Source organism: Pholcus phalangioides, unplaced genomic scaffold (genome assembly GCF_987345545.1).
Source record: "Pholcus phalangioides strain wild (caught in Gottingen) unplaced genomic scaffold, Ppha-v1.0 ptg000004l_1, whole genome shotgun sequence".
NCBI lineage: Eukaryota > Metazoa > Arthropoda > Arachnida > Araneae > Pholcidae > Pholcus > Pholcus phalangioides.
In genome coordinates, this window is record NW_028301597.1 from 51,705,731 (window position 1) to 51,730,269 (window position 24,539).

Below are 24,539 nucleotides of genomic sequence, written 5' to 3' on the forward strand. Positions count from 1 at the left end.
CAAGAATTAAACTAAGGATAACACCGGTGGTTGCTCATACTCCTCATAAATATTACTCTTAGGTACTATGCATTCCAATATTCCTAATTAAATAAAGAGAGCTGAGCAGTAAACTTATACTATATTTTTAATATTGGGGAAAAAAACAAGCAGTATAAAGGACGAAAGAAAAAAATCTCGACTCACACAGTACACAAACCTCACAATGAGATTTCTCCATTCAAGAAGAGATTCTCAAAAAAAATATTTATTCAAGTAAAGAATGGAGAAGGATTTTGTTACTCAAAAGCACGACACTCCCCTCCCAATATCACGGCACGAGTGCCACAGGTCGTAGCCACCCGATTGATATAGCCGATTGATAAGCATTAAGTGGTGCTGATTAACTTCGCTAGCATTTTTTTCTTTCGAACACTCTTCATGAAACTATATATTTGATCCAATGCAATTGATACTTTTTAAGATAAAAATTTCTTAGATAAGATTTTTTTTGTAAATATCGTAGCAAGAAATCAAGTTTTGAAAACAAGCAATTGAACATCTAAAAGTCTGATAAAATTAACTTCAATATAGAAATTATTCAATCAACAATATATCACTTAATAATTAATAATATTTAAATAAATAAAAAAGTTCAAAAACTTTTTGAAAGCACATTTTTCAAGAACGTGTTTAATATTTGTTAAACGATATTTGATCACAACTTTCGGATGAAAAATTTATACACATATCACAAATTTCGTTCAAGAAATAATCACATTTGATGTGGCTGGGGGAACCGGGGATGATCAACAATGTGCATCGCGGAACTAGACACAGCTTTTGAAGACACGCTGTAGTTCATTTTGACATCACCAGAAATAATCACGTACAACAACAATAACAACAACAAGAGTCAAGGGAATGGCAGCGAGTGCGTTTTTTGTTGCTTTTTCTTCTCTAATTTTTTCTCTCTGTAGACTTGATATTCTTTGCGAGCAGTATTTAGTTTCATGTCCAAGATTATTTGCACCTTCTTGACTATTTCTTGAGCGGTCTGGTTGTCTGCTTCAAATACCAAGTTCTTGAACTCCTGGCCAATTTTGTAAACAATCTTAAATACTGTCCTCCCAGGACCTACGAAGAATAAACAATGACAGACTATAGATTAAATGGCTGAATTTATAACTTCTAGTAAATGAAAAAAATTTTTTTTTTTTCATGGGAAGAACATACACTTGAAAAACAAACTTCTTTTCCTAATCAAACTAATAGAATTCTAACTAATTAATAAAATTTTTGTGAAAAGATCTCCACTAGAGCAATAATGTAATTGATAAATTTTTATAGAAAAGGAATTCATACTGTATTTTTTGGACACAATTTCACAGCAAGCAACATCGCTCATGAGATGGGTAGAAGGCTTTTGCTGACGGCCAAGAATCTTCGCTGCTGTCCCTTTTGGAGGTAGAGGACTTATTTCTACTTTCTCGTCTGATATTCCTGAATACAAAAAAAAATAAAATAAACAGATGTGTAAGCCCATACGTAACATGTACAGTGGCAAATCGTATCAAAATGATACATCGTACAATTGTATAAAAAATATACATGTTGGAAATGGTTCAACTAGAATACAGAAATGCAAATGAATATTGGAATTAAACATTTTTGAAATACGCAATGAAAAATAGAACGCTCATCCACCACATGCTTTTTGCTCTAGAACGAGTTGAGGCTGATGGCCAGTGGCATCGGGAACGCGAATGCTCAAGCACCGACAAAACTTTGGCCCAGCACCATAAGAATTAACAGGCCTTGCGATAATGAAATTTGGTAATATGATTTTTCTTCCTAGAGTATTTATGTGAATCTATAGACGTGCTTTCAGCTAGGTAGGCGTTCAAGGTGCTCTTAAACACCCCCCCCCCCGGCACAATATTTGTCTCTTGCAAGTGAATATCATATCAATTATTAGAAATACGATTGGGGCAACTATGTACATATATCTCTTATTTATTTATTTTACTTTTGTTACGTATTTATCCAATTTATTGAATAATTTCATTCCATTTGCAATTTATTGAATAATTTCATTCCATTTGCAATTTATTGAATAATTTCATTCCATTTGCAATTTATTGAATAATTTCATTCCATTTGCAATTTATTGAATAATTTCATTCCATTTGCAATTCATACTGTTCAGAGAGAGCATTTTGAGGGCACTCTATAGACTTCCAGAACATAAAATTTTCAAAATTAGTTACAAAATAAAATCAAAATATGATGCACAGGGTTGGGAATAATCATCAGTCTACGGATTATTAGAACTAATTCATTATAAACTAATTAATTTAGTTACTCATTGGTTGGTTGGTTGCATGAGTCTTACAACGGTAAAATCTTCAATTATTACACTTCATTCATAATTATAAAAATTGATGCCAGCACTCTACACATAACAAGCATTATACAGAAACAAAGTTTACGTTAGGTTCACAATACAGACACGCACATTCCAACATGTACCCATTCGTTAGAACTTCCGCAGAGGAATGTGGACAAGTTGCGCGTGTGGTTTAGTAATAGTCTAGTGCATTCACCTGGCAAGTGAGAGGACGTGGGTTTGATTCCCTACAAGGACAGTTGAATTTTCTTTCTTGGACTTATCTTCGAATCAGCCAGCAGTCGAAACCTTCGTAGTAATAGTGGAGAGTGACATCATCTTTCGATAAGCAGAAAGACCTCATATCAAATGATGAAATAGATATATACTTTCCATCTCTTTCCACTGGGAATTTTGACTAACTCACCATTTGATTTCGCAGGCAGTGTAGAGGAAATATATTTCACTGTTTGTGAATGAGAAGAATTTATTGATCTTTGCGCTGATTCTACACTCAAAGGTAAGTTCACCAAGAGTGCGGCGTAGGTGGCTGATTTTTGGTTTGGATTGAGAGAGAAGTATCCTAATGTAATGAAGAAAACAATTAATGCACCTTTGCCCTTTTCAACATCATATCTATGCGAGCAAGCCTTTTCTGCTATGGAGATAAAATACAAAGCAAGAAATAGACCGCAAAACCTAGAGGACAATTTACGTGTTTCGTTGCCAACTGTAAGGCCTGATATCAAGTATGTGTGCTCTAAGCATCAATCAAACGTTTCACATTAATGATTAATCAAAAAAATTATTGATGTATTTTTACTCTGTGATTTTTATTGCAATAAACTATATTCTGTATTCAAGGGAGGGTGCCCCAAGTTTTAATTGTTATTCCCAGGGGTGCCGTGGAGTTCAAAAGATTGAGAAACACTGCCCTTAGTCAGTAAATTTCTATTTTAAATATATCTTTAATGCTCACCAAGCTGCACATCTGAGTTTCTTCCCATCTTTTGAGTAAGTAAAACATTGTATGATTTGTACCAAGGGGCTTCAATGAGAGCCATCTGCTGTTGGTTCCACTCATCGTCTATAGCCTCTCTTTTTGTGCCTGACAAAAAAAGACGAATCAAACATGAAAGGATTTATGATCTCTTGAATGTGATGTACATGACTTTGCAGAAATTTTTAAAATTCCTGTTAACTTCACCCAGTATTTTAATGCAACCTCTTTTGTGCATATGCATACAATGACAAGGAAATCCATAAAAAACTATTTTCAAACTCATGGTATGTATTTTAACACTATCTCCAACATGAAGCAACCACCATTCCAGAAGAAACGAAAGTGTCAGTCACAAGATTTATTGACTGAACCACTTTGCTGTGTCTGTTATTTTTGCACACCTGAGTATTTCTTTACAATACAGTCAGTGAATGTTGAAAGTGATGAACAATCACATTCTGCATAGGCTCATTTTTCGAGTCTTAAATGCATTTGCTTTAGTGTTTCCTGTCAATCGTGAAAGCCATGAAACTTCCAAATTTGAATTTGCAAGAAAGATGGCAGTGTTTGAAAACATAACACACAACTTAGATATAAAAATATATTAAATTGAGAATTCAACACCTTCAACACATATTCATTAATTAAAAGTTGTTTGAAGGAATGTTTAAGAAGATAATGTGAAATAATAGAAATAGTATTTTCACACAAATTCTAGAAAATTTGATTATAAGAAATACTTATAAACTTCACAGCACTTGTATGTATGTAGCTGCATTACTAAAGAAATCATTTACATATTTCTATACTGAGATGAGGGGCCAAATAAATAAAATTTTATGAGAACAGAATGTTTCTTTTGGGTCACTATGTGCTGCGGCTCCGTAATTACAATGCAACAAAATATTTTGTTTTCAAGTGTCCCAGACACAACTCGTCAAACAAACAATAACTATATTGAGAGTGCAATGGGAGAGTCAAAGTAGTCTGGCTTATGCTGAAAAATTTGGTGATGGTAGTCAAGCTTTCCAACATCATAAACTAAGATCTATTCTGCTAAAGTTGCGTGGTTCTTGGTTCACACATTCCTGGGGGTGTGAAAAAGCAATATTAAGAGTTGAAACTGAAAAATATTTGATGATATACTTACTGAATATTTGAAGGGGGCATGAGAACATTAATATAAATATGTAGTAAGGGGGTGAACTCGGGAATTAACATTAACAGGAAAGTGAAATGATTAAGAATTACTGCTTCAAAGTGATGAAGCAGAGGTTCATCAATTTTTTTTGGTGTGGGCATATATGCCCATTGAAAATAAATTTAGTGTAGTTTTCAACTTCCTGACAGAAATGAATGAAGGTTCCATTTGAATCGAATACCACAGACACTTATACATTTAATCATCCCAAAACAATATTCCCTTTAAATTTTGAAATCAACAGATAGCAGCACATGCAATATGTATTTCCTCTGGTTCATGATTCTTCTTTATATAGATACTTGATGCTAATTTCTCACTTTATCAAAAGGCCAATTACCCTTTGATTCCCACCGTGAGAGAAAGGCCTATTCTTCATCCGAGGGAATGGTTTGATTTCATCTTTTGTTTGACCTACCCATAATTAAAGTACAGTAGAGTCTCAAAAATCCAAGCCCCGAAAGTTTCAGTTTCCTGATGATAATCCCAGGTACTGAACATTTTCTAATTTCCTTCTACCTAGTATGTATGTACCTATTGTATAGTAATTATCAGATTTAAAGGGACTAGGCAGAGCCCCAATCCTATAATGGATTTTTAACTGGTATAATAAAATATTAGACTCACTCAAATGAACATAGACCATTTCAAGCTTCGTGGGGGGGGGGGGGGGTTCCTGAGAAAGAGCAAGTTTGACCATTTTCTTCCTAATGGTTGATAACGACAGTGTCCTCTAATTGCTTATGTAAAATCATTGGAAATGCAGTTGAAAGTTATCGTCTCAGGCTCATTCATGCTCAATCCCATCCCTTAACCCTTCTCAATCACTCTCTCATCTTCACACCTTTTTCACATTCTTCGATTTTTTTTTCTGAAACACATCACATATATGTCTTATTCAAGAATAAAAATACAGTAAGTGTGCTAGTACTGATTTTGCTTGTCTTTTTTTTTTTAAGCAGAACCACAACTTAAAGCATTTTTTTATTGTTTTCGGATAATTTGAGTTTTTCAATAATCCCAGGCAACCCCAGTCTCATCCACCTGATTATCAAGATTCTACTATAAATATAAGCATTTAGATATTTCAGATTTTTTTCAATGGCAGTACTATGGATTTAATAAATTTGTAAGCACTTATACATGTTAAAGCTGTTTCAGGTAAAGAAAACAGATATGGTCTTGAAAGGTCATATACGAAGGATGGGTGTGTGTGAATTATAATCTCATAAACAGTTTAATGAAAATCTGAGTATCTGGGTCATTATTCAGAGTGTTTTCTGAGAACAAAAGGTAACACTGAATGAAAATTCACTGGCAGTGATTACAAACATTCCTTATTGATGTCTAGCTCTATGGATTTCGATCTCGCAGCAAGAAGGAGTGGGGAACCCATGGCTCCAGTTAAAATTGACAGCATCATATCAAGTGAAAAATGAACAAATTATCACTGACTATAGCCATTCTATGTAAAATCTTGAAGATTTGCAGGATAGGGCATGGCTATTGACTGTGCAAATCCTACATAGCCTTAACAAAGAAGGTGCTAAAATGAAATGCATTATAACTTGTGGCTACTTGATGCAGGTCAGTATATATAAGAACGTCCTATCTCTCTCTCTCTCTCTCTTGAAAGAACCAAGCATGAGAAATGATGATGGAAAAATTCTTCATAAAAATGTCTGTCTTAGTCCCTCATTTGGCATTACAAGATATGTATGTTTACTGATACAGTATGTGATATCAGTATCTTCCAGAAGCTTAATCAGTAATAATGGTGACAGCAAAGCTTGTTGATGGAGGACATTGGAACTTTTTTTTTGGCTTGTGGGTGCTTGGTTCAAGCTTCATATAGGAAACTTTGATTTCTGAACTGATTCAAAGGGTGCTTGGCCCTATGCTACCAAACACTGTAGGTGCTCACTTGTGCCATAAAGTATAGTGGGTGCACCAACCAACCACAACACCCAGAGTTCTTACATAATTGATCCCCTGCTTTCTGCAAGGCTTGATTAACCATACTGTTAGGCAGGCATGCATACATGATGACATTTCAAAATGAAATAAACTTGTTCTTTGTATATTGTGTCATTTAAATTTTTACTTTTGACAAAAAAGCTGCAGGTATTCATTGGTCTAACATGAAAATACACACTTACTATCTTCTATAACTAAACGGAAATCTGCACATCCTATTTCTGATATCTTTGAGTCCAGAGAAAGTGGTATACCCGCATCATTTAGCTTCTCCACATGGAAATCTAGTAAGAGAGCAATAATCTTTTTTATTAAGTATCGAAAATTTAATATAGGTCATATAGTATAAAGTATATGTCACTCCTGTGCACATCATTATATAAGGTGCTCAATAAGAAGACGAAATACAAAATTCACACTTGTAATCATTATCACACTGTGAAAAATAAGAATAAATTTTAACCAATGCAAAATAAAGTTTTAAATGCAAGTACAATGAAGGGAGGGGTGAAATTATAAGTGAAGAAGAGTCTCTATATAGGGAAACTTCTATAAAATGAATTTTTTGACGTAACAAAATTTTCACCACAGCACATTTTTCTTAATTTACTCTACAGTGGAAATTATTTTTCTATAACAAGTTTTCCATACAACCAATATTTTTACGAAAGAAAACGACTTCATTACACTGAGACTTGACTGTGATTATAAAGCAAAAATTTACTCATATTTTCATTTTTCTCACCCCAATGAGACATAGATATCTAACCAGGGCCATCTTAAGAGCATCATGGGCCCCTGGGCCAGGTGGTTTTCTGAGGCCCTACCTGGTAAATTATAGAAAATTTCAACCGGATCTCATTTTTGTGAGGCCCCTTTTCTCTCAGAGCTCCAGGCCGTGCTTGGGTAGGCCCATGCGTTAAGACAGCACTGTATCTAACTAGTTTTAAATCGATACTCATACGGATGGTAACACAATACAAAAACTGTTGAGTGGAAGCAAATTCAAACAAATATGACAGAATTTTCAAACATGAAAGAGTAGATTCTTCATTTTAAGAATTTTTAGATTTGATTTCTACAATATAACTTTATATTAGAGTTGCACACCTTTCTAGTCTGTAGCCAGATCAACAAAATGCCTACTGCTGCAGGGTTGCAAACCAGTGTACTTATCGTAATATATAGAGCTACAGACTAATACTTTTTTATGCACACTTTTCTTAGATCGTATCTGCCACGAGTTTGCACACTGCTCTCTCTGGCTTTATATATTACCACATTCATTTACTTCAACTTGCACATAATTACCACAAAATATTATGCATTAGTTATTCCTTTTGCTTTTGAATAACAATTTGAGGGATTGCGCCTAATAAAATTTTACTGAAACTATTTTAAAAAAAAAGTATCATTAACGCAAATACTGTATTGATGATTTTAAATCAACAAATCAGTTTTCTGGGAGGACAGCATTAGAACAAAAAAAAAAAGATGTGAGAGATATGGCTATAAAGCATTGCGCAGAGAAATTTGCTTGCTTAATTTAAATAATTTTACATAAAAATAATATAATTAACTCATAAATTCTTTGTATAATGTCTTTGGTCACTGACCACACGTATGCTAGCATGAGAAAATTATTTTGATTTTTTCCAGATGTAGGTTTCACTCAGGGGCGTTCTAGCACATGGTCATCTGGATGCCTCAAGTGCTGGTAGAACCTCATGAAATGAGATGTGGTTGAAGTTTTTGAAAATAAATATTTGAATCAATAAGTATGGATTTCTAGCCATGTAGGGCCTATGATGCTCTTAAGACAGTCCTAACAATACACATTGATACTTTATGTCACCAATAAAAAACAATATCTCAGGTCAGTGTTATGAAATGCTTTGAGCACACTTGATAGTGTGCATAAAGCATGCATATTGCCTAAATCAACTGATACAAACATGTAACATTCAGCGAAAAGAGTAACCAATTATATATTGTTTATTATTTTTTAAGGTTTTCTGCTAAATTTTTTGTGGATAGCTAAAGGTTATTAAAATTCTAAGAATTGAAGGTTATAAGTACAATCAAATGGTAAGTGATTTTTCTGATAATGCAAAAGTATTTCAACTATATGAGAAAAAGAATTTCTCAATAAAATAATACATCATTCAAGAAGAGGAAGATATATGGGGTATCCACTCTTATAGTTTTCCAATGGCTGTTTACTGAAGCGTTGCTTTTCGCAACAAATTTCAACTAGAAAAAAAGATGTTTCAAATGATGTCACTCACCATCTTATACCGTTCAAATGAAAAAAATTATTAATATAAAAGTTACAAAATTTAAATTTTTATATGGTCTCTGTCCTATCGGTTATATTTAGAAAAATATTCTTCATGCTACAATTTGTGAAATGAAAAAAGAATTTTAATACTATGACCAACACTGACCGAGTTATGAAGAATTGAATTTCATGCATTTTTTGGCATTTTATCACATTTAGTGAAGCGTCATTTTGGCCAAGCTTAAAGGTCTGTACATAAAAAAAATCATCTAATAAACAAATTAAATATATTTACCTTTTTCGTATTTTGCTCTGTAATACTGTAATGGATAGAATCGTGGTTAAGAGATAGGTTGCAACGAGTTATGGTGAACGGGGAATTCTCTGCTTGGACAGACGTCATAAGTGGATTCCTTAAGGAAGTGTCCTTGGCTCCATACTTTTTTCACTTTTTATCGATAAACTCGATCAGGGTATCGATGGGATTACTAGCGAATTCGCAGATGATGTGAAGCTAATGGGGGTAATCGGGAATCAAAATGATAGGGAGCTGCTCTAGACCAACTTAAAAGGATTGCAGCATGGGCAAATGGATGGAGCATGACGTTTAGCGTTGATAAGTGCATGGTCGCTCATTTTGGTTCGAACAACCCACGGTTCTCTTACGAGTTGAACGGTGTCACTATCCCGGGTGCAACTAGGGTCACCGATTTGGGAATTCTCATTGACGAGCAGCGTAGGTTTTCTGAACATTGTTCAGCGGTGGTCAAAAAAGCAAATAGAATGCTTGGTCTCATTTTCAAAAGGTCTCTTCGCGTTCTCCTAAAGTCATTCTTCTGCTTTTTCGAGGCTTAGTTCGTCCTGGACTGGAGTATGCTGTAAGGTTTTGGAGATCATACCTACAGACGGGACATAGACTTGGTTGAAGGGGTGCAGAGAAGAGCTACGCGTGTCCTTATTGGCACATGGGGCTTGAGTTATGAAGAGAGACTTCATTTTTTGAATATGTTTACATTGGATGAACGCAGGTGTCGAGGAGATATGATCGAAGTGTTCAAAATTTTCAAAGGGATGGATGGGATGGACCATGAACTTTTAGTACACCGCCAATCGACTGCTTTTACAAGGGGACACCAGTATCGATTGGTGAGAGACAATGCAAGGCTATGGTGTCGCAGGGAATTTTTCTCTAATAGGGTTGTTAATAAATGGAATAGCTTACCCCCGGAGGTAGTAAATTTTAACACAATTGACACGTTTAAAAAGAAATAGGATAAACATGTTGGGGTAAATCGAGAAGCTATTCATACTTAGAATAAGACAACCATAAGTATTCTTTATGGGCATTGTATAATATTTTATCATGTGCATATATTGTTTACAATTTTTGTTAATTGAATTTTTAATTGGGTTGCTATATTTTGGAAAAATATGCCATCCATATTTTTATGGGCATCTTTTTCTCAGTCACCTTGTTGGGCAATTTGCCTGTTGTGGCGTTGTATGTGTATTTGCAATTGGCTTTCAGCAATGAATAAATAAAGTTAGTCAAAATAATTTTGTATATTTCTTCCATTTCTCAGCAAAAATAATGCTTCAACTTGAATTAGAACTCTCTCAATTTCAGAGAGTAATAGGATTCTTTTTTCACTTCACATGCAAAACAATGAAAATGTTTTTTCCCTAAATATTACTTATTATAGGACCCAAGAACTGAGTATAAAAAAATTTCATCTTTTTAATTTTTCAATAATGAATTTTAAAAAGGCATTTCAATAAGACTTTTAACATGATGAGAGACAACATTTGAAATATTTTTCTATATTAAAATAACTGAAAATAATCATTTTGAATTGAAAGTATCTTTCTTATGCAATCGAAAGTTATCTTTGAAACAAATGGTTTAGAAATTGGCTACTGGACAACAATAAGAATGGGCATCTTGTACATACATATCTTCTAAGCAAATTAGTACGAGTTCAAAGATTGTTTCATGTGCTCTAACAGCTCCCAATATAATTGTCATTGAATGAAATCTAAAAAAACTATCGACTCATTAGAGAAGAGATATCAATATTTGTACAGCCGTTAAACTTGGCTAAAATGGTATGAAAAAAAGCATGAAATTCAAGGGTTCTTAACTCGGTCATTGATGGTCATTAAATTAAAAAAACTTTTTATTCCCCATGTTGAAGCACGAAGAATATTTTTTAGATAAGAATCGGGAATCATATAAAAATTTAAATTTTGTATTTTATTAATATTTTTTTTCTTCATTTGAATGGCATCTAAGATGATGGGCGACATCATTTGAAACATTTTTTCTAACTGAAAGTTGTCTTGTCTTAACACCAACGGTTTAGGAAATAGCCATTGGAAAATGATAAGAGTGGACACTATATATTAGATACTTTACTTGTTGTTCTTTTCAACCACTTTCTGCGCTTGCGTATCTGATTGACAACTTCTTTGAGGGTGACATTCAGATTTGGCAACTCCAGTTTTGTGAATTCATCTTCAATACGCCTTTCAAAAAAAAAAACAACAACAATGAAATAAAACACAATAAACATTCGTTACATAAAATAAATAATGCTGGAAATAATTATAATCTCATTCAGCAGAAGTATCTAAATAATCAAAGCGATATTTAAAATTCTAGAATGAGTAGCTTACATTGTTATTGATGATGGAAGCACTAAGGGCGGATCTTTTTCAACAAGAGCCAAGACTGGGAATCCAAATTTCGCCACAAGTTCTTTTGGATCTAAGCTCGGGAAGTCTTCATCGACTTCGCCAGTTTCCTCTGCGATCCTCAAGCAATAATGGGATACGTCTGGTCTAAAACGGAAATAAAAAGAAAGAAAAGTTTTCTTTTAATATTCCTCATTTGCATTAATAAAATTCTTATTCAGAAAAATTCGAAAAGAGATGAGGAAAAAACATTTAAGAATGTTAAAAAAAAAAGGGAACATGAAGGAAACGTCAAATATTTTCGAACCGTTTAAACGCATGGATCCATCTACTGCCCAAGGGGCTCAAGTGTACGGGGGGATCTGTGATAATGAGATTGAAAGTACCGTATTTTTTTCCAGCGTATTGACGGCTTCCACGTTAAAAAAAATATCAAAATTTGTTAATGCGGATTATATCCCGCTGCGTCTCACACATCGCTCCCTCTCTCTACTTTTTTCTCCGAAAGGTTAAAATACAAATGATAATTTTAAACATTAATTTGTAAAAATTAATTTTCAAAAATTTTTTATATTAGCTATATGTGCAAGGCCGAATCTTGAATCCTGCGAACTACGCGGCTGCAGAAGTCACCAACTGAAAGGGGCAGACATTTTAGGGTGTCAACTGGGAGGGGGGGGGGGCGGAGCAATTTTTTAGGCCATCAATTGAAGGGAAAGGGCGATTTTTCATCACCAAATTATATTGCAAATTATATCATTCGCTTACACTTCCAGAACCAGTTCTGCGTATGTGGATAAATGAATAGAAAAAAAAAAAGTGATTTTTTTGAACGAAAACGGGGGGGGGGGGGGGAGACAAACAACTCCTTCCATTCCTTCAGATTTCGTCATTGGTGAAAGAAATTTGCATACAGACATTTGTCTCAAGGTATAGAAATTCGCAGGAAAATGCAGTGCTATGCTTTTCGAAAGTAAGTGTACACGGGAGCCTCTGATTCCCACAGGCGTAAAGTTATTGGAAATATTGGGAGGGTTCAGATTTATTGGAGGGGGGGGGGGCTCAAATCTAATATATTTCTATAGGTGATTATAGAGATGGTGGCAAGCCTATGCTGACTCCTGCTTTGCCGAGGACCTCTTCCAGTCAAAATCGGGTACTGGTGGTGCTCCTCTCACGCGTAAAGACGGCCCAGTCTACTCTTCCACAAACTATCTTCTTATATTATTGCTCTCTTACAGGGATTGGCAACCTTTTTTGGCTGCGGGTCAAAATCAACCAAAATGTGTGTTATGACGTTTCTTAGTATATACCTGAATATAATTATACTTGATTTTCGGAACTCAAGTGGGTCACTTGAAATTATGAAATGGGTGACCCGAGAGTCATAAGTTGCCGAGGCTTGTATCACTTGGTTATTAGTTGCTGCCAAAGCTGCATGAAGAGCTACATAAGAGTTAACCTTCAGGCTGATCCTTTACTGGAAGCTACCAGAAGCGAAAACAAGTCGCGTGTATGCACAAAACTACTATACCGGTCTTAAGGCACGTATACATTAGCGCGCGGATCATGCAATGAAAGAATTCGCAATTGGTTGTTCAGTAATTTGTGCGGTGTTGTGAACGCTTCTTGATTGTTTTCACTGGACCCACCTGGAATCGGTTTTTTCAACGAACACAAACGAAAGAAAGGAACACAAAGGAAGTTTGTGTACCCACGAGCGGATTAAAACCGCTGCAGGGGGTCGTGCGTTGCAAGATCGGCACGCTAGTGTATACGCGCCTTTAAGCATACACGCGACTTGTTTCCGCTTCTGGTAGCTTCTAGTGGACGACCGGCCTCAGGCGACTTTGATCACTGCTGATACAAATTCAAATGTGAAAATAATACTAAGAAATGTTTTCAAATGCTTACTTCAACTGTGGCTCTCTTTTTTCATTGGTGTAGTGCCAACAGATCAAGCCGATCAGATCTTGAACTTTGGCATTGGCAAGGCTCACAACCGCCATCGGATATTCTCGCTCACCCGGTGGCAACATAGTCAAATAGATCATGATCTTTTTTGTTTGAGCGACCCTCGTGATCTGTATATAACAAAGACATAAAAAATCAAATGAAAAACAGCAATGAAAGCGCTAATAATTATACAGAAATTTGAGTACAAATAATATGCAATATATATTCAATATTTTGTTTATTTTACATTTCTCGTTATACATTAAGAATTTCGCCTAATTTCTGTTGCATGTGTATGTTTTTCCTTTATTTTTATCATTACGTTTTTTATTTGACAATAATTTTGTCTTGTTTATGTTGTATGTTTGTCTTTTTTCTAATGTTTCCATTCAGGTGTCATTTTTTATTCCTTAATTATCATGTAAATTTTCAATTATCTGTACAGACATCATTAGACTCTGGATAGTAAATACGTTTTTCCAGGGCCGTAGTGTGCCTTTTCGGGGCCGACTTTTCCTTGGGGGGGGGGACCTCCCTTGAAAGGTTTATCATGAGGCTAAACAAATGTAAACTTTCGTGGGCCCCCCCTATTCGGCTCGGGGCCCAGGGGTAGTGCCTTGGTTTTTTCATAAATTTAAATCTTTCCGTATGTGTGAAAATGAATAAATTTTATTTGATAAATAAATTTCCATATCAGTGAAACATGTTTTTTAACACGTTAACTAGTAGGGTTTTAACCCACCAGTGAAGAGAAAAAATGTCCACTCGTGAGCTATCACCTATTGTTTTTCGGTCAACGATTATGATCCTCCCTCGCCATACTGCTGAATTATCTTTCTTCAAAGTGGCCCACCAATTTGAATTTATTATAAAACGGTCTGCAGTGAAATCCCGCTATAACGATATTCTGCTGAACAAGGAAAAACACTGCGGTAGAAGGATCATTGTTATATCGAGAGTGATACACATCATCATCATCATCATACACAACCAAATTTATGTGGTTGTTGGCATTTCTTCTCAACTAGCTTTATCAGTAACCCCAGAAATAAAACCACTACTACTGGACGATGGGGGGATCGTTTATATTTGTTTTTTTTCCTTTTTATCAATTATTCTCACAAATAAGATGACAACAGTGAGTCGAATTCTAAACATCATGGTACAAACATCATCATTCGCACATGTAGTTTGCTCGTATATTTTTGGATTCGAAATAAATTTTTCTAAGTGTGGTATGTCGGTTCATAATTCTGGGCAAGTGACCACGAAGCAAAACCCCAAAGAAATCAGCAGGCGCATATTGTGAAGCGCCATGAAATTGGTTCGTCGAACTACTTAACCGTGCACGCGACTCGTACACTTTCCCTTGCGAAATTTTTAACCAATCGGTGCAGGCAGGAACATGGGAAATATATAAAATATGAGAAATTTACAAATTTTCTAATTTTGAGGACCCGTGCTGTCAATATTGTCCTCGTGTAAATTATTTTTTTCTTTCGCTGTCCAGAGCGTCCCCTATACGTTCCTCAGGAATACTAACGTGGGGCGCGTTTGGTTTAATAAAGGAACATATGGGGGTGAGACCCTAACAAGTTTAGGTTGTTAGAGTTGCGCTTGTTTCGTGTTCTTGATGGTACTGCCATTTACCTTCCATATTTTGAAGTGAAAATGACGAATGCCTGAATTTTCATGTTATGTAAGTATAATGTTGAAGGTCTGCCTGTTGTCTGCGGAGCGACTTTCAGAAATAAAACCGAAGAGCATGTTATCACTGCACAAAAAAAAAAAAAAATTATTTTTTATCAATAAAATTCACCACATGCTTCGCCCCGTAAAGGTTTTCCTCGCATCTTTATGTTTTAAACAGAAAACAATAACAACGGCAACTTCATCAACACTTTCGGGCGTCTCTAAAGTGGTGCAACATTCACGATGACACTAGATGCTCTCGGGGGAACTATCGCGGGGCTTAAAAATATATCGAAGGTGATTTTAGGATAAGTATAGTAAAATATCGTGATAGGGCAAAAAAACAAAACAAAAAAACCCAAACGTCGTTGTTATCACTTCAAAATTCCTTAAAAATATCGTTACGGTGGGATTTATTATACTAGTAAAGAATATAATTGTTTCGAGAGGACATTATCATAGACTATAAGCAAATTCAAAATAGGATTTACTGAAAAGATTTATCGTTATATCGAGTATCGCTGAAGAACGATTAATCATTGTAACCAATATCGTATTGGAAAGATTTATCGTTTTTAACGAGGTTTCACTGTAAACATTCAGCCAGTGTCCGAAGTCTGGCAGGAAAAGCCCTAAGTAGTACTATATAGCTTCTAGTACTGTTCTTCACTCCACTGTGATTGGGCATATGCCTGTTGTGTGAGTTTATAAATAAAGAAATAAAATGCTCCGGAATTAATCCAAAAAACCCGGAGAGTAAACGAAGTGACCGACCGTTTCGCAAATCGACCATCGCATACATACGTTGTATGGTAAAATGGTAAATCATACGGTGATTATAACAGAGACAAATGACTCGAACGTGACGCTGAGAAGCTGAACATACTTTTCCGTCGAATCTCGAGTATTCGCTGAAGGGGTTACTCGGCACAGAAGGATGAATTTCCAAAGCTTCGGATAAGGCCGATTTTCTAGGGCCCTCCAGTTTTTCCTTTTTGAGGTCTTTCTTTGGGAAAAGCTCTTTGACGTTGGATTCTGAAAGAATAATAATAAAGAAAAATCACTTGGCAAAATGTAGAAATTTAAAATACTTTGAAAGATTTTTATGAGATTTGAAATGGAAAACGGCAGGGGATGAGCCTATTTTATAAACAAAAAATTCTTGTTTTGGCACAAAACCAAGGCAGAGCCGTCCTTAGGTGTGTGCGACAGGTGCGGTCGCATCGGCCCCGCGTTTTGAAGGGACCCACACTTACGGTAATGATAATTTCTTTCATAAATTCTGAATTTTCATCCATGTATTCTGGAATTTTTTCTTCCATTTATTCAGAATTTTCCTCCATTCTGTGATTATCTCTTTCATTTACTCTGAATTTTAATCAATTTTAGAAATATTTCTTTCACTTCTCCTGAATTTTCATGAGTGCTGCAATTAACTCTGTCAATTATTTTTTTGTTATTTTCGATTAACGAATTCCAAATTTTCATTGGTTCTCAGACAAATTTTCATTAGGCCCAAATTTTAATTGGGTTCGGAATTAGTTCTTTCATCAATTCAAAATTCTTTTCCAGTTCGAACTTTTTATTAATTTTTTCGGTAATTTATTTAATTGTATCAATATTTTTTTGAATAAATATTCTTCAGCATTTCTGCATATTGTATAATAATGTCTGAATCTTTGGATGCCGAAATTATTAAGACGCCTTTGGCCCCGCTGTTATTTTAGCACCGGGCCTCGCGTCTGGCAAGGGCGGCCCTGAACCTAGGGATTCAAACTCAGTACGGATTCCTATTCTAATATTTTTATTTACAGGATCTACATACAAAAAATTTATTTTGCGTGGACCAAATGCTTGAAAAGCGAAACGTGCCTTCGATATTGTTTCGATTTTCTTTCCAGTGGACGTTCTTGATCTGCGACTGCAGGTGCTTCTCTCTCTTGAGCCGTTCTAATCTCTGAGCGGTGTTCGATCTCAATCGATGAGCACCTATGAGCTCCATGTCAGATACGATATCGTACGACTGTCCTCCTTCCCAAAGGTCCGCATCCAGAGCGCACGAATAGAATTCCAGGATCCTCATCTCTGGTCTCTGAAGCTCTTCTTCTTTGTAGAGAGGACTGTCTTTGACCACTTCGTTCAGCATCACTTCTTCGCACACTCCGGTGTCGTCGGAAGTGATGAACGAATGATGGATGTGCGACAACAGAAACTTCCTGTCGTCGTAGAAAGCCATTTCTAGAAATTTTATAAAAGACGAACAAATTATTTTCTGTTGAAAAAAAATACACACACTTAACAATAAAATAAAATATATCAATTGAACTCAACATGTAAACATCACAAATATTAACATGAATACGGCTAGGATTTCCATGACAATAAAAACCGACAGAATATGCTCCATAAAAAATGCATTTATGCCTTAAAAACTTTAAATATGCCTTAAAAACTTTAAATATGCCTTAAAAACCTAAAAATTATGCCTTAAAAACCTAAAAATTATGCCTTTATAATAATGGCCGACCATATTTCCTCGAAGAAATTACGGGAAATCCATCATTGTCCAAAATGATGCCAAAGGCATACAAATAAAATTGCCAGTTGTTGCTAATATCGCCAAAAAATTGCCAGTTGTTGCTAATATCTCCAAAAAATCGCCAATTGTTGCCAAAAAACGATGCTAAAGGCAAGTAAAATTGTGGATTATTGCTAAAAATATCGAAAAATTGCTAATTGTGGGGAATGAAGCTAGTGAAGAGTTTGGGAAGGGGATCCCTCTTCATTGTTGGGCTGAAATATGCAAAATAATGCTATGGAATATGAAAATAAGCTTTAAAATCTGGAAAAATGCCTTAAAATTACAGAAAATCATGGGGAAAAAATGCTCTATCGTGTAAAAATAGAGAAATGTGCAAAGTCATAGAAATCCGAGCTCTACACGTGAAATTAAAAACTTCAATATTGACACTTGAATAAGAGAGACAGTCTTGCTAGGTAATCGTACCTCTGCGATTAAAACGTCTGTTAAACTACTACTTGACCGTACATTCACCTCTTAAACATCTCTCTGAAGAATTTCTAACGAATTGGTACATATCGGAAGGTGTTGTGTGTGTATAACATGTTGTGCGTGGTCCTAATGTACCTATGTAGTCTACGTTGTGTGTGTTTCGTGTTAGTTATACTCATGCTTCGACTTCGGAAGCCGAATCCAACCTCGACCTACCATTAAATAGTGATTTCTGCCGTACTGGTTGGGTTGGGACTTTGTTTAATCAAAATAATAACGTATGGAAAAATACAATTACAAATATACAGATACGAAAATACACAGGGTGATTCCATAATTCCCCTTGCCGAACTTGATTGGCGAACCGTTGATCCTAGAGGCATATAGAGAAATATTTCAGCGAGTTTTTTTGCACTTAAAAATGATTTTTTTTTGGCTTTAGGAGAGGCAGGGCAACAGCTTTTTAATTGGGTTTTTGAGGACGGTGTCGAAGTTATTTTTTTTTTGACAACTACACAAACCTCTTGCAAAACGAATGACATATCTAAGAACGTTATTTGTGGATACTTTTTTTAATTGTGAGTATGTCTCTAGGATCAACGGTTCGCCACTAAAATGAGGCAAGGAAAATTATGGATTACCCTGTATACAAAAAAAAGTTATAATATTATGGCACCTTTCGAAACAACTTGTTACGTTATACCACTGACATGCGGATACATGCCTTATTTCCCTCCCCACTCCCGTTCGATAAGTCAGTATCCCATTTTCACATCTGAATGCGAAATCCTTATTCCACCCTCTGGTCTATCTACACAAGTACTCTGATTCTGATTCGCAGTCTGCGAAACTCGTCAACGCAGGTGAAGTTGCCATTTCCGCTCGTGTAACTTCTCTAAATTTTCCTCTACTAATTGGACAAGGGTCCCCAATATTTTTGCTGCATTCTTGTCAAAGCCCCGTTCACATGTGCAATAAAACATCCTGGGAAGTTTTCGAGGTAACGAGGATTTTCACTACAAATCATTCACATGAAGTTTAGTTTATGCCGGTATTCCCCCTCTTCTTTCCGGAAGTCGTCACTAGTTACGTTTGTTGAACGGAAGTGGTTGATTCAAGATGGCTGACGAAGGAGCTTACAGTAGTTTTCGCGGCGCAAAGGATTATGGGAGAGAAGGGGTGTTGACCACCAATCCACCGAAAGAAAAATGGGCTTTTTTGATGAGCTCCTCTCCCACCTTTTTTTCCCTACCAGGGGAAAAAAGTTGCCATGCCGGTAATTATCATAAAAGTGACCCCCAATCTTACACATGTGAACGGAGCTTTAGAGCAGGTTTCTCCTCAGCTGTAAATTATTTGCACTTGCAATACTGAAATGGTGGAGTTTCTTGGTGTACTTGAAGCTTGCACGATGTTGCAAAACTATAGAGATATATCACATTCCACACTCACATAGTTGGGAACACGTTCACTTCTGATTGAATTTGGTGAATTTTTCTTCCCGGTTTTTCCATTCTTCTTGCCACTTCGTTTTTATTGACTTCTAGTCTTTGGATGTAGAGTTACACCTGTCTTCCTAATTTCGAAAAATGGAAGATGTCCAAATTTTCGTGTTATGTGAATACCGTGTTGGAGGTCTGCCTGCTCTCAACGGAGAGACTTTCTCACATGGAAGACCGGCTCGGGATTTTAGACTAGACTGCACACGCTTCCATTCTCATACAAATATTGCAGAAAACCGCAAAATTGTTTTCTTCCCAAGTCACAAAATGCTTGGGCACACAAAACATATTTTTTTTTTAACCACACAACATGGCTTTTCGAAGTCCTTGAGAAGTTGGGGCACCCGGTGCGTCCGCCGTTAGCGTCAGCTAGGAGGCCGAAGATAGTGGAGGCAGCTTAGAATGGAGAGATGACGGACATCCTCAGCCGCGAATGGAGCGGAGACAGGCGAATCCAGGAAACGACGTATTGTGTAGGTACATTGGATCATCCCGTATTTTACGGGACAGACAAATTTCCTCCATATTACTTGGCTCTTGGGAAGAGCAATCTCCCCTCCCCATAAGCCCACTCTGGATCCACGCTCGCTCCGAAGAAAAATTTTCAGATAAATATAATTTCCAGCTGTGGATACGTATGTTAGCATCATAGGGTTGATTATGTGAAGACGATATGTGCAGTGGAACCCTCGTGTAACGCCACCATTCGTTTTGCAGATTTTTGGCACTATAACGAGTTTGGAGTTATATTGAACGACAAATTAACGCATGTTATCCATATATATGGAAGATTTGTTCACTGGAAAATTTTAGCAATAAGCGGGGCTGGTGCTAAATCTGGGGTATATATATATATGTATAATTTTTCATTTTTCTTCACGAGTGGATCTATTTATCGGCATAATTAAAGTGAGGAAACGTTCGCGGAATTACCTTCGAAAGAAAGAAAGACATCGAATAATTTCGAAAGACAACATTAAAAAAAACAGAATATGCCATTAAAACTACAAGAGCGGGTCCATAACGAACGTGGAAGGCATTTTCGTGGTGAAAGTGAGCACCAGAAAAGGGAAGGGAAGGGGGAGCCCGTTGAAAATATTTATATGTACGCATATAAAAAAGAATAAGAGGGAAGAGCCATCGGTATAATGGGCGCAGGGAGTTAAGAGAGTCATGGGACCCAGACCCAAAACGAAGAAAGCCCCTTTAAAAAAGAAAAAAAAAAAGGGAGGAGGAGGGATATTCAGTACTCTATAAACTAAAGCTTCGTCACACCGTCGCATCATAACAACCACATGCATGAAAGTACTTCATTAGCTAACAGTGATGGGTTCCGAGAGCACTATAGAGAGATAGAGAGAGAGGAGTGACACGGTATTATAACAGAATGCGGAAAGATGCTTCCCAAGGGTGCCGTCGCAACGACGATGGCAATGCGCCTTCATCAGATTAGAAGCCGTTAGCGTTCAATGCAAATTATGAGTTATACTCTCATTTCGGGAACAGGGAGACGACCCTTTGTCTTCGCTCGCATACGGATACAATAGATATAGATACACCATACATATGAGGGGAAGGAAGGTACGTATATGTGTGTATGAAATCCTTCAGTGAAATAATCATGAGAGAAAAAAAAAGAGCCATTCACATCAAATATTGATGACGTATCCAAACAGAAAAATAAAATCTACAACTAATAAAGGCAATTCTTTCAAAATATATATTTTTTTCCTTCCCACCAATTAGCTTTCGGAGAAATGAATGGAAACCCTAATGGTGTTACAGACACCCACCACTACTGTAGTTGTAAAGCGATATGCTAAAGCGAGTAAAAGTCAAAACTTCTATATAGAGAAAATTTCATGCCCATCGGAATGGCGAGACTTCACTGAACTTCTCGGGTCGTTTAAGTATGGAAATTTATGCCTAAGAGCTATTACATTATGCAGGGTATCCCGTAAATCCTCATTCGGCCTTTATCTCATCAACTGTACGTCGCCGAGTCGCGGTTTCATATTAAAAGATGCTTAAAATGTGTTCAGAAATCACCCTGCACCAGTTTTGAGCACAAAAAGCGTCACAAAATAAAAAAGAATTTATAAGGACACCCTGTGTTTAAAAACCCAACTAAAAAGTTGTTTCCCCGTCTCTTTTGAGGCCAACAAAAAAAATTAGTGCAATATTCGCCGAGATATTTCAACTCAAAAAAAATCACCGAAAAAGTGGGAAAGAACAGCATTATGAGCTTGGCCGTTAGTTTTTGTTGTTGTTTCCCTCATTTTGAGCGATTTTTGTTGGTACTGACATTTACTTTTCAAACTATGAATGAAAAGTGATGATTGAATATTTGTAGCGCTGCATGCAGGTTCCTCTCTGTGGTGAGACTTTTTAACGGAGGAAAAAAATAGCGCAACTTTGTTAACTGTTGCGTTATCGTCCATAAACACAGCATCAGGTGCAGTGACGAAAAGAAGGCGTCAGTGGTAAGATGTTTGTCTTCCAGTACGAAGGTTACCGTAAAGGTCCACGGGTTCGATTCCGGCCTAAGAGCATCAGAAACAAGTTTTTAACCTACCGAGCCTTATGGCATGATGACACTCTTTCTGTCAACGTTGCCAACCACGTTAACAAGTTGTGTGCGATCCGCCACATTGAACTTAAAAACACAAATGATGATCATTGCGAAGAGCGCGGACACTTGGACGTCGTCTCACGAGTTTTCGGGACACTGTCCTTTCATTTGGATAGTGATTCACTGACGGCTCAATGCAGATAGAGGGCCTACGCACGGGTTGCCAAGTTCATCTGTAACGTCATTAAAACTACCTAGCAAGTTTTCCACATTTTGAACCACAGTATCCTATTTCGTTTCTTCGTATTTTGGCGTAGAATCTTCCTTGTTGGCTCACAAATATCGCATGGTGATTAGATATGGGGCATAGAAATCGCCAATTCTGAGCTCGCACAACAATGATGCTGTCACGAGCAGGGATTTTCCCCCCCTGAATATTCTGAGGGAAAATGGAGTAGTTGCTGACGTCACGAGCAGCGTGCGGAGGCCCTCTTTGCTTAATAACGTAGCGTTTGACTATAGGGCTCACGCTGCCTCAAACTGTTTGTGCTCGCTCCGAGACATCCTGTCGCTGTCTATCGCACATCATCACTTAAATGATGTCGTACATTTCCTCTTTTAAGTTAATCATCTTTCGATTTGCTATTCGACTTTTTCTTTACAACAACCCAGCGAGGAAATCCAGAACATGTTCAAATGAAGCCATTTATGTGCCAAATTTACTGTATTAGCACCCGGAAAATCCTACTATGCGAACTTTTTGCTTCGTAATACTATAGTTTTTTATTATGTTTACCTGCAACGTATGCAAATGTGGTAGCTTTTCGTTTTTACTGTCCATCAGTGACGAATTTTCAGTTTGTTGCTTAATTTTTCAGCAATATGTGGTCCTTATCTCATCTCATGGTGGACAACAATCCGTGTATATCGTCTGTGGGTAATTTCAAAGCCTCCTAGATGTACCACCTAGTATCTAGGCTTTGGTAATTTGCGTCTCGAGTTATCTAGCACAGTGGTTCTTAACCATGGTGGCCTCAGAATCTCTTGGCGGCCATGGGGGTATTCTAATTAGACCACAAGTGAAAATCAAGCCGAAGCAAGAGTCATAAGAAATTAACAAGTGGCCACAGAGAACCCTCAGAAGAAGGAGGCTCGCAGGTCTGGAGATCCATCTTATTTATAAATTTTTTGTGCACACTAAATTTACACATACATCAATAAGTGGAAATGGTCTCGATCCTGGAGGGGGGGGGGGAAAGAAAAAAATAGTCCAAAGGAGACTGTGAATGGAAATAGTACGAATTTAGTTCAACATTTGAGCTAAAATGGATAATTTGTGTCCGAAAAAAAAAAACAACAAAATTTTGTTCTAAAGAATCGTCTGCTTACAAAAATATTCTCAGAGTGATGATTGCGAATTGGAATAATTGAAATTAGGAGCTTCTGTTACTATAAAATGCGCTACCGAATACGGACAAACGCGTTATAGCTGGAGAATACGCGTAACCGGAACCGAATACACACTCCATAATGACCGCATAGACAGACATTTGACAAACGACGTAAGAAAAGTAGCGGGAGGGGAAAAAGCGAAGAAAAATAATCAAAGTATGTGTGCGAACGTGATGAATACTAATTATGTCATAAAGCACCCGAAGGAAGGGAAAAAAATTGCAAGGGACAGCACAGAGCCATCGTCGGCGGCAAAAGGTACAAATGCTAGTGTTTACTTAATGATGAATGTTAGTCCGACATTTATCGCCCCCCCCCCCCTTCTATATATCAAAGAAGCAAGCAAAGAAGACCAGAAGAAAGAGCCACTCGCTTACTGCTATACCATCATCATCCTCATCATCAGCACCAGTAGCAAACAAAGAACCGATAATAGGAGAGAAGAGAGAGAGAGCCTTTACAGAGCACCACATTCATTGCATTCTCCCGTCCACTTCCTCAGAGTTATTCCTTAGAGAGTTAATGCGATTAGACGCTTCTAATATTGTAATTGATGGGGGCCTCGGTTAATTCCGACACAGCTTTTCCATTACGCGCCATCATAAAAGCGCCCCAAAGTAAAAAAAATAAAATAAAATAAGTAGCAATAGAGAGCCCCAAGGAAGATACGCGCAGGGCCTTCGGTTCAGAAAAAAAAGCCATTCCTTTTTTTGCTACACTTAATGTATTCCGCTACCGAATTTTTTTCCCCCCACCCTTCGAGTCTTAATTTCATATCGCACTCATTTACTTATAAGGCTTTTTTTTTCACTCCTCCATAAGGTTAAT

The 24,539-nt window shown here is 36.7% G+C and overlaps 1 protein-coding gene across 1 annotated transcript in view; it reads right to left on the bottom strand.

Annotated features, from left to right (window-relative positions):
• Nucleotides 1-656: 656 nt before the first annotated feature.
• Sin1 (SAPK-interacting protein 1) overlaps nt 657-24,539 on the bottom strand; it is an 85,392-nt gene continuing 61,509 nt past the window's right edge. The window contains exons 2-10 of the mRNA XM_089231730.1: nt 17,045-17,410; nt 16,059-16,207; nt 13,439-13,608; nt 11,507-11,671; nt 11,247-11,356; nt 6,732-6,833; nt 3,348-3,476; nt 1,345-1,482; nt 657-1,116 (exon numbers count right to left, since the gene is read on the bottom strand). Of these exons, the coding sequence (XP_089087856.1) occupies nt 896-1,116; nt 1,345-1,482; nt 3,348-3,476; nt 6,732-6,833; nt 11,247-11,356; nt 11,507-11,671; nt 13,439-13,608; nt 16,059-16,207; nt 17,045-17,408 (1,548 nt within the window). The 5' untranslated portion in view covers nt 17,409-17,410 and the 3' untranslated portion in view covers nt 657-895. The remainder of the gene's footprint in view (nt 1,117-1,344; nt 1,483-3,347; nt 3,477-6,731; nt 6,834-11,246; nt 11,357-11,506; nt 11,672-13,438; nt 13,609-16,058; nt 16,208-17,044; nt 17,411-24,539) is intronic.